General features: G+C 29.3%; 1 protein-coding gene across 1 annotated transcript; it reads left to right on the top strand.

The window, feature by feature from the left end:
• LOC111632434 (adenosine 3'-phospho 5'-phosphosulfate transporter 2-like) lies at positions 1-6,427 on the top strand. Its single transcript, XM_023376848.1, has 3 exons — positions 1-382; positions 450-571; positions 4,323-6,427. The coding sequence occupies exons 1-3, from the start codon at positions 191-193 to the stop codon at positions 4,507-4,509; spliced, it is 501 nt and encodes a 166-aa protein (XP_023232616.1). The 5' UTR covers positions 1-190; the 3' UTR covers positions 4,510-6,427.
• Positions 6,428-9,229: the final 2,802 nt, after the last annotated feature.

Below are 9,229 nucleotides of genomic sequence, written 5' to 3'. Positions count from 1 at the left end.
TTCACGCATGGTGGACTCACGTGGTATACTTTACTGTTTTGTAAATCATCCAACCAATCAACCGACCGTAACAACGACAGCTGATCAGTTAATATTTATTACAATGTTAGTACTACCACACCAGTTCTATACACGATTTCCAGTAACACGTTGTAATCGTGGACAAGATATTGAAATTTAAACAGTCAAAATGAGTGCATTAAAAGCAGACAGGAATTGTAACGAAGAAAAAATCATCAAAATACATCCTGTAGATGCTAAAGATGCTTATTCAATTACAGTTCTGTTCTGTTTCAAGATAGATCATTTATCAAATTCACTAAAAATTCTTATTTGTTCCTTCCTTGTTTTTGTATTTTTTATTATCTATGGTTATTTGCAGGTGAGTGGAGTTATTAAATATATTACTTTGAATAGTGCCATCTACATAAATGCTTTCTGTGTTTCAGGAATTGATTTTTCAGTTAGAAGAATTTAAACCTTTCGGATTGTATCTAACTTTCATGCAATTTTTATTATATGCTTTTATATCTTTTCTAGAATGGCGTGTAAATAAAAGTTGTCATAGAAGGTAAGCTGTAATTTTTTTCAAAAAATATTTTTTGAGTCAATTATTTAATTCTGTTAATTTGGCTTTCTGCATTTGGTAATTATATAGTTTCTTACCATTATGCATTTTTTTCTAGTTTGTTATTTAAAACATGCATACTTGATAGGCATTTCCAAAGCACATAGAATATTTATGCAACTCACATGAAAAATGCTATAAACAAAAACCGATAGGACTACTTGCCGACTCTGTACTGTTTGGGCTGCCATTGCTTAAGTTCATTTTCGTTGTGAAGCAGCTCAGTGTATGGGGGACGTACAAAATATGTTATGTGACCTGGCTTCGATGTCACTTGATTACATGACTACCTAGAAACATCAGCCACGTAACATCTGTGACATATTTCTCGAGCACATATGTATTTTGTGTTGACCCATATTTTCTATATGGGTCAACACTAAATAATTCTGTTTTTTGGAAATGTCTATCAAATATATGTCTTTTAAAAAGCAAATTAGAATGAAAATGCATAATGGTAACAAACTATATAATTAACCTGTATTGTTTATCTAATTACAGTAAATTAATTATTTTTAATACATATATATCAACATCCCAAGGACCGATGTATTGATAGTAAGCCAAACGATTACTTTGTATCTAATTATTAATTATAGCATAATAATAATCTGATTAATTATGGTGATCATTTGGCTTAGTATTCTTAATACATTTTATAAATTTTGCTATAATTCTAATCTTGTTAAGATGTGGTACTTGATTAAAGATGAGTACTCTTACGATGAGATGATCATCTCATCATAAGAGTAGTACGTTATACATAATCTAAAATTTTTTGTTTTTTAACTTAATTTAATATTCTAAAAATAATGAAAAACTGTACATACTATTTCTTCAGACCACTAAACTTTTTCATCCTTTGGCAAAGCACGTAAAATGCATTCACAAATTCACAAATGTTTTCGGAATCCACCTGATTCATTTCAAATTCTCAGTGATGCACCCCTGGGATTGGCCAAGGGGTCTTCGCATCTTTGAAATTAAAGGAAACACTGGTAAATTTTCCAAAAAATATTTTCCTAAGTAAAATTTATGTTTTTATCTATATTGCGTCATGTATTGTATTTTTATATTACTTATGAAATAACAGTCACATAATTTGGGAAGTTTATTGAGTTTGAATTAAAAAGTTTTTTTATCTGATCAACTTGGCTCTCCTAAAGAGTAAATCTTGTGTGTGCCACTGCAAATTGGAATACAACAAAAGCAATTCAAAATGAACTCTGTAAATCTGAAACTGGAATCAGGTAGATTCCAAAAACATTTGTTTGTTGCTACATTTTACATGTTTTGCTGGAAGCTGAAGAGGTTTAGTGGCTTGAAAATATTATATGTTTCCAGTGTTAGTTATACAGTAATACCCTGAGTATTTAACACGCGACTTATGTAAATTTGCAGTTATGTAAAATGTAAATCTCAAAAATTGAAAAAAAAAAAAAATCTGAGTACAGTAACATGTAATTTTACAAAGAATCTCTAATTCATACATTCTGTTTTAAACATTTATTCATTCATTTTCTCTCTCTCTCTCTCTCTTTTCCTTTCTTTCTTTTGCACTGTACCGATTTATTACTTTATTGCTCTGCGAATACTTTATTTTTTGGTCTAATTGTAAGGACGTGCATAAGCGTACTGGGCACTCTTTCTCATAAACAAGATTCTTCTGAAGTACACAGTGAAAGTTGAGCAGTGAAACCAAGTACATCTTCATTGCTTGCTTTTCTATATTTATTGTTTCATGTCATTAGAGTAGTTTGCCTCTAGTGATTTGTTTAATACATAACCTGTTTACTACCGCTACATTTACATAGTGTTCATTATTTATGTACAGTACTGTATGATTAAAATGGAATCGAAATGACAAACTGAATTTGTTGGTAAAAAATAATTAATATATGTACAGTACATATATAATAATAGATACAGTATTGAGTTATTAATTGAAGAGCTTATTTCCAAAGCTATGTAACTGCAGGAAATATAAATTTCCAAAAACTGCAAATTTTAAATAATTGCTTTAAATGTTAAGGTAAAACTTAATTATTGGTACAGAGTTTTATTTTTATATTCTGAATATAGGTTTAATAGTGACAAAAATCCTAATGCAAAAGAAATGGTATTTATGGACTTGCTGCAATTTTGTTCCAAAGTATTTAAATGGATAATGTAGTAAAAACAAATAGATGGTCAAAAACTTTTAATATATAAAAACAAAAGTCTTCTGGTAAAAGAAACAGTTCAGTTTTCTTAACATTTTTTTCATGTTTCCAAAGGCCCTATCTATGGGTATGGGTATGGTTATCTATGTAATCTTAAAAATTACACTATATATATTTGAAAGTTTACTTATTATTACTAAAATTGTGTAATTTTTGTTTTGTGCACTGCATCCATCAGAAAACAAATGAATTTTTTTGATGTTTGCATTTTCCTTGCGAAAATTTTTACAAAATAAGGATGTGACCTCTTTCTAGCATATCGACTAAATACTTTTTGAACTTCTTCAGAAAATGTGACCATTATTAAAGAAAAATTAAGAAAACAATCAAACACAATAGCACTTGCACTTCAGAAAGCAGTCATTACTGTAAAATTGTCACATGATCAATATACACTTTGTAATTGGCTGTTATGGAAATGCAACAGTTTGGAAATAAATACAAAACAAAAAATGTCACATTTGAAAAGAAAACCAATTTTTTGATACATTTTTCAACAGAAGAAACATCCGTTTTGGAAAAAATATTGTAGAACTATAGATAATATCAATGTGTTGGTGCCATAAACTAAAAAAAAAAAATAAAAAATGGAGATACATCACTTTGGAAATAAGCTCTTAAATTATGTAATTACATTTAAGCAATTTACAAATTTGGGTTACATAAAGGTCTACGATTTGCATATCTTACGCATTACTGTACATTCTTTTAATTTGCTAATTTAGAGACCAAAATGTTTTAAATTACTTTATTTTGGAAACTTTCTGATTCTTCTCAACTCAGCTTTAGCCAAATTTCATATGAAATTGAAATTGAATTGACTTTCAATAAAATATAGAATAAAACAGTATTGAATCAATGCTTAAAAATTTAAATTATATTATACATTCAAATGATGTAGAAACTTTACAATACAAATCTATAAAATTAAATTAAATTTCAAAATACATCCCATCATTTCAATTTTATAGACTTATATGCTGTAGCATAAAAGTCTCCAACAGCTGGAATAGTTTTAATTTGTTCACATTAAAACTATATACCATACACACAAACTTCAAGCAAATAATTTGTATTTGAATTAAATATGAACAGAAAGTTTTCGGTCCTTTTTAGGGGCCTACGTGAAGCATCAATCATTACAGAACATTAGAGATTCTAATATTAGAACATTTTTTAAAATTGTTGATGTCAAAAAGAAAATAATTTTAAAAAACATTCTAAAATTAGATTATTTGTTTTATAGATAATTACCAAATGTTATAATTTTTCTAAAGATAATATTTATTTCTTCTATTTGAAAAATAGTTTAATTAACTTTATAAAAATTATTTTCTAGAATTATTAATAATTAATTAATTTTTAATAACTACTAGATAATTATTTTGTAAATGTAAGCCATAAATTGAATTTATGATTTTTATTTTATTTTATACTTAGACTTGACTTTCATTAATTATTATTTTATACAGTATGGTCCCAATAAAGACATATGCATTGTTAGCATTGCTAACGGTTGGTTCTATTGGTTTGTCTAATACTTCGGTTGGATATCTGAATTATCCTACTCAAGTTGTTTTCAAATGTTGCAAGTTAATCCCAGTATTAATTGGTGGTATCATTATTCAAGGTTTGTTATTACTTTTTTTAAATAACTAATGATATAGTATATAATTTTAAATAATAGTCTTTAAATACTGGATTATTTTGAGCTAGTTATTAATTATTGATATATAAAGTAATTTAGTCTAAAGGTAGGCAGTTAGGTTGCCATCTTATACTGAACTTATTATTAATAATTATGCTAATTTTAATATTTCGTATAGATGATAGTAATCTGTAATATCCTTATTTGAATTTGCATGGATATAACAACATTATTTCCTGTTTTCCATGAATCTCAGACTCATAATGTTTTTTGGAATACAGTTTTATTTCATCCATTTATCTTGTATTTGCATTACATGTTTTGGCCATTTGTGTGGCTCTTTTTTAGACCATAATAGATAAATTGTGCACCTAAATTTACATAAATTATAAAGCCTTAATAAACACACATAATAAATTACAAAAATATAGTTACTTAGGATTAATGAACAGGCTTATTATACTCCCAGCTTATTTAATTAACCTTTCCAAAAGCATTTTGGCATTATTGGCCCTTTTCAATTTGATAACATACAAAAAACAGAGCATATAGTGACTGTTGCTAACATTACAATATGCCTTAGAAGTACAATAATTACAAATTATTGTACTTTTACATTATATTGTAATAGGAAGACAAAAGGATTATTCCCAAGATTTTTACTAGGCTTGTATTGTATTGCATTGTTACAGACCTAGATATAATTTATAATTATTGTATTTCTAAGCTATATTGTAATGTTGGCAATAGTCTTCATAGACTGATTTTTGTATGTTATCCAATTGAAAAGGTCCAGTAAAGTCAAAACGCATTTTGGAAAGGTTAATTAAATATGCTGAAAGTATAATAAATTTGTTCATTAGCTGGGGTCACTTCTGTGTGAATATTGATATCTAAAATCAATTATTTTTAATATCAAGACAAGAAAATAGACAATCTTACACAAATAATTTTAAGCTTGTTTATTTAATAAATTTTTTAATTATTTGGAATTTTAGTTCAAATGTACAAAATAAAATTATCAATATTTATGCTACTTTTACAATGTAAGTTATGGCAGCACTGTAGTTATTTCATTTTCATATCAAAGTTGCTGTATTTGCAAATACATGCAATTACTTTATCAGAAAAATATTGTCACAGAAAAGTGAAATGTTCTTCTCAATTGCATACAAAGTAGCAACTTTTTTCGTATTTTGTTGATACTTTTGTTTAGACACCATAGCGATAACTTGTTGCCATTTGAAATCGGGTCAGGCTCTAGCTAAATCACAGCAGTTAAACTGTGTGCAAGTTGTACATCGTAGGGCCAATGGTTGATTGGCAGTTTGTGTCATCAGTGATGATATTGCCAGGCTATCAGTTAGTCCATGTTCACACATTATTTGGTGATAAGACAAGTTCCACTAACAAGCTAACTCATAAGAATAGGTTACAATTATTCCAATAGAAGATCTGCAACTTTAGGATGTTACCTGTAGGAGTCAGTTTGCAATGCGCAATGAGATTGAAACTGGTACTTGCATTCTTGTGTAACATAATTGTAAATCTAGCTTTATAGTTGTACTATGGAAAACTCTTTTCTACTTAGAATTTTAGGGAGTGTGTACACACCCTCCACACACTTCTAGATCTACCCCTGGAGGTCCTAAGCAACTGTGTTTTTGTAATTAATTAATACATGCAAAAATATACATAATAAATTTTATGGAAAACTTATTGCAGCTTGCATACATAATTTCTATAAAATTACATTATACTAAAAACTCTAAAAGAAGAAAAATTTTAAAATCAACTCATATTTTTTATCACTGACCACTGTTAAACAGTCCTTTTTGTGTAAAAAGTTTTGGTGCATTACAACAGCTTAAGGTGATTTTACATTTATACAGATTTTTTTGTTTAAAAGTTTAATGTATTTATTCATAAACTATTAACACTTATGCAATTAATATTCATTTTGTTATTAATATAATTTATGTACAGGATATTTTTGTTTAAATATAGTTTTTTTTTTTATAATAATTTTATTGATTTTTAATCAACAGTACAATAATGAGGTCTTGTATCTAAATATAAAGCAGAATTTACAATTTTTAATCAAATTGATGACAGGAATTGTTTTAATCATATCTTTAAAGCTCCAAATTTTGTGTCTTAAAGATATTTTTAAAGGTAAAAAATTTTGAACAGTTAAATTCATGAACAACACCAGATTGTCTTAAGTATATATTTTCAATACTATTATTTACAGTACATTTGTATATTTTATTTTTAAATTTTAACCTCTTATTCCATTTATTCTCAAGACTTCGTATCCTTTTTATTATATACATGCTTTATAATTAATGTATGTACATGTTTTATGTATTATAGTCTGAAGAGGGCCACAAAGAAGGCCAAAACATGTAATGTGAACAGTAGATGAAATGTGAACAGTAGATGAAATAAAACGGTGTTCCAAAAAAACTGCAAGTCTTCATGATTGGAGGAAAATGGGAAAACATATTGTATTCCTCACAACTTCAAATAAGGACACATTAAATTTAATAATTTAGAATAGTCCAGAAGAAAAGATTNTCGGATACCGGTCACAATTTTTTCGTAGTTTTATAGGAATCGTAATTATAGGGACCGTAGTTATAGGGGGGTCGACTGTATACAAATTCTGCTGTTTCAGAACACTGTAATAATTATGGGTGCAAAATAAGTATAAATACAATAAAAATTAAAAAGAAAAAATCTAACAATTACAAAAGCCAATTATATGAACATATAAACATAAAGAAACAGAATAAATAATAATTTAGAAAGAATAATCCACCAATCCTGGGACACCATATTGGATGATGTTTACAAAAGGCAAAGAGTATAAATAGCCTTATCTTGTTGTTTGGCCGCGTGGATTCCGTCTCCGCTCTTTGCGACAGACTAGACCCTAAACACTGGGCGTTCGGTCGAGGGTTCATCTTCAAAAATCTTCATTGGCTTATCAGTGGCCGAGCGGACTTCGTCCCCGTACTTGAGGAGTGGAGTAGACCCTGAATACTGGGAGTTCGGTCGTATTTCGATCGGACGGGCTGGCAGCTTGGAGTTTTTTGGGTTTTCTTCATGTCGATGACGCCTGAATAGGGGCCAGTTTCCCATAAAAGTCCTCCCGGAAGGCATTCTTTTCCACGCGCATGTTTAGCCGGTTATATAAGGCCGGCTCTTCGGTCGCCTAGCGATCAACCACAAGTCTCTCGGAGTGTAAGGCGAATAGCCACTATAAGCTCCATATAAACCGCTTACAAGATACTTATCTTGATGCTGTTAGCTAGTGGTGAATAGAACCTCGATGTAAGTTAAAAATTATTGGTTGATATTGTAATTTTTTTTTTAATTTTTTAAATTAATGGTTCATTTTATTTTGTTTAAACAGAAAAATGAAGTTATGTAAATTTGTAATTAATAATTTTGGAAGTATAATTTAATTGTACACAGTACTTATTAGTATACGTTTTTACTGTAAGTTTTTTTAAAAAAAAGTACTTTATTGTCGGGAATTTATTATATATACAATAACTTATTATTTCATTATTGTTTTTTAGTGGTTTGTAGTAATATTGCTGATGAGGGCATGTTAGCCCAAAACACGTGTAAGTGTACAGAAAAAATTACTACTACAGGTGATATAATAAAGAAAATTTTGTTTCATTATTGTGTCAATTTTTTAAACACCAGTATAAAGCCCTATTAATGAGTAATGTCTAAGTAGACAATTTAAAATAATTTTAGAAGTAAGGACTGTAAAGCAATTATAACTATAACTAGCAGATAAGTCCGGCGTTGCTCGGGCAAAAGTAACGATAGCGAAGATTAAGATTATTACGTTATTGTCAACCTTACCCGTTTTCACAGACTGCAAGAATTGGGTTTCCCTGTTTTCGCACTTATTAGAGAATTTTTAGATGAATCTAAAAGTATGTTCGATTTCACTCAAAAACGAAAAAAAACTGCATCTGCATCTTGCACGTCGCTTTCTCTTAACAATTCCATTATTACTTCACTCTTCCATTGTCGAAGCCTTAATCCTGTCCCTCTCCCCGTGGGGAGGAATTTCGAAAAATCCGTTCTTAGTGTGCGTTCTCGTGACGTACCCTAACTGTGTAACAAAATTTCAACTTTCAACTCCTAACCGTTAGGGCTCTGCGCTGATTATTATTATTGTGTTGGGTTTAGTGGATTATACTCGATACACACCGGTGGCTGTGTACTATGCCGGACCAGAGTCAAGGCATAGCAACCAAAAACTAAAATGAAATAAGTGTGTCAGTGTCTGTATTCAGGAATTTCCTAACAATATTGCATGTATTCAATATAGTGGCCTTCTGCAGTGTTATATATGTATTTCTATTCAATTGTAATGTTCCCAGGCTTTTGTGTAGTGTATGTGGTATCACACCTGTACAGAAGAGAACAACAGGTACAATAAGCACCCTATCCATCCTCCACAGATGCCTTATTTCCTGGGCGAGTTCTGTGTACTTGCTAATTATTACTATTATTATTATTATCAACCCGTTTCGATTATATATATAGATTAGGCAAAGACTCTTGCTGTGCTATAAACCGCTGGCTTTTAATAGCAGAAGTTTATTTCAATATAAATGGAAAATTTTAATATGTGTTTGTCGAATTTCTCTGCAAAATTGGGAGTTAAAAATTTATCTACATTGCCTGAATTACCTT

Source organism: Centruroides sculpturatus, unplaced genomic scaffold, assembly GCF_000671375.1.
Source record: "Centruroides sculpturatus isolate CEXI.00-Female unplaced genomic scaffold, Cexi_2.0 scaffold651, whole genome shotgun sequence".
NCBI lineage: Eukaryota > Metazoa > Arthropoda > Arachnida > Scorpiones > Buthidae > Centruroides > Centruroides sculpturatus.
This window is presented reverse-complemented; position numbering and strand designations above follow the sequence as displayed.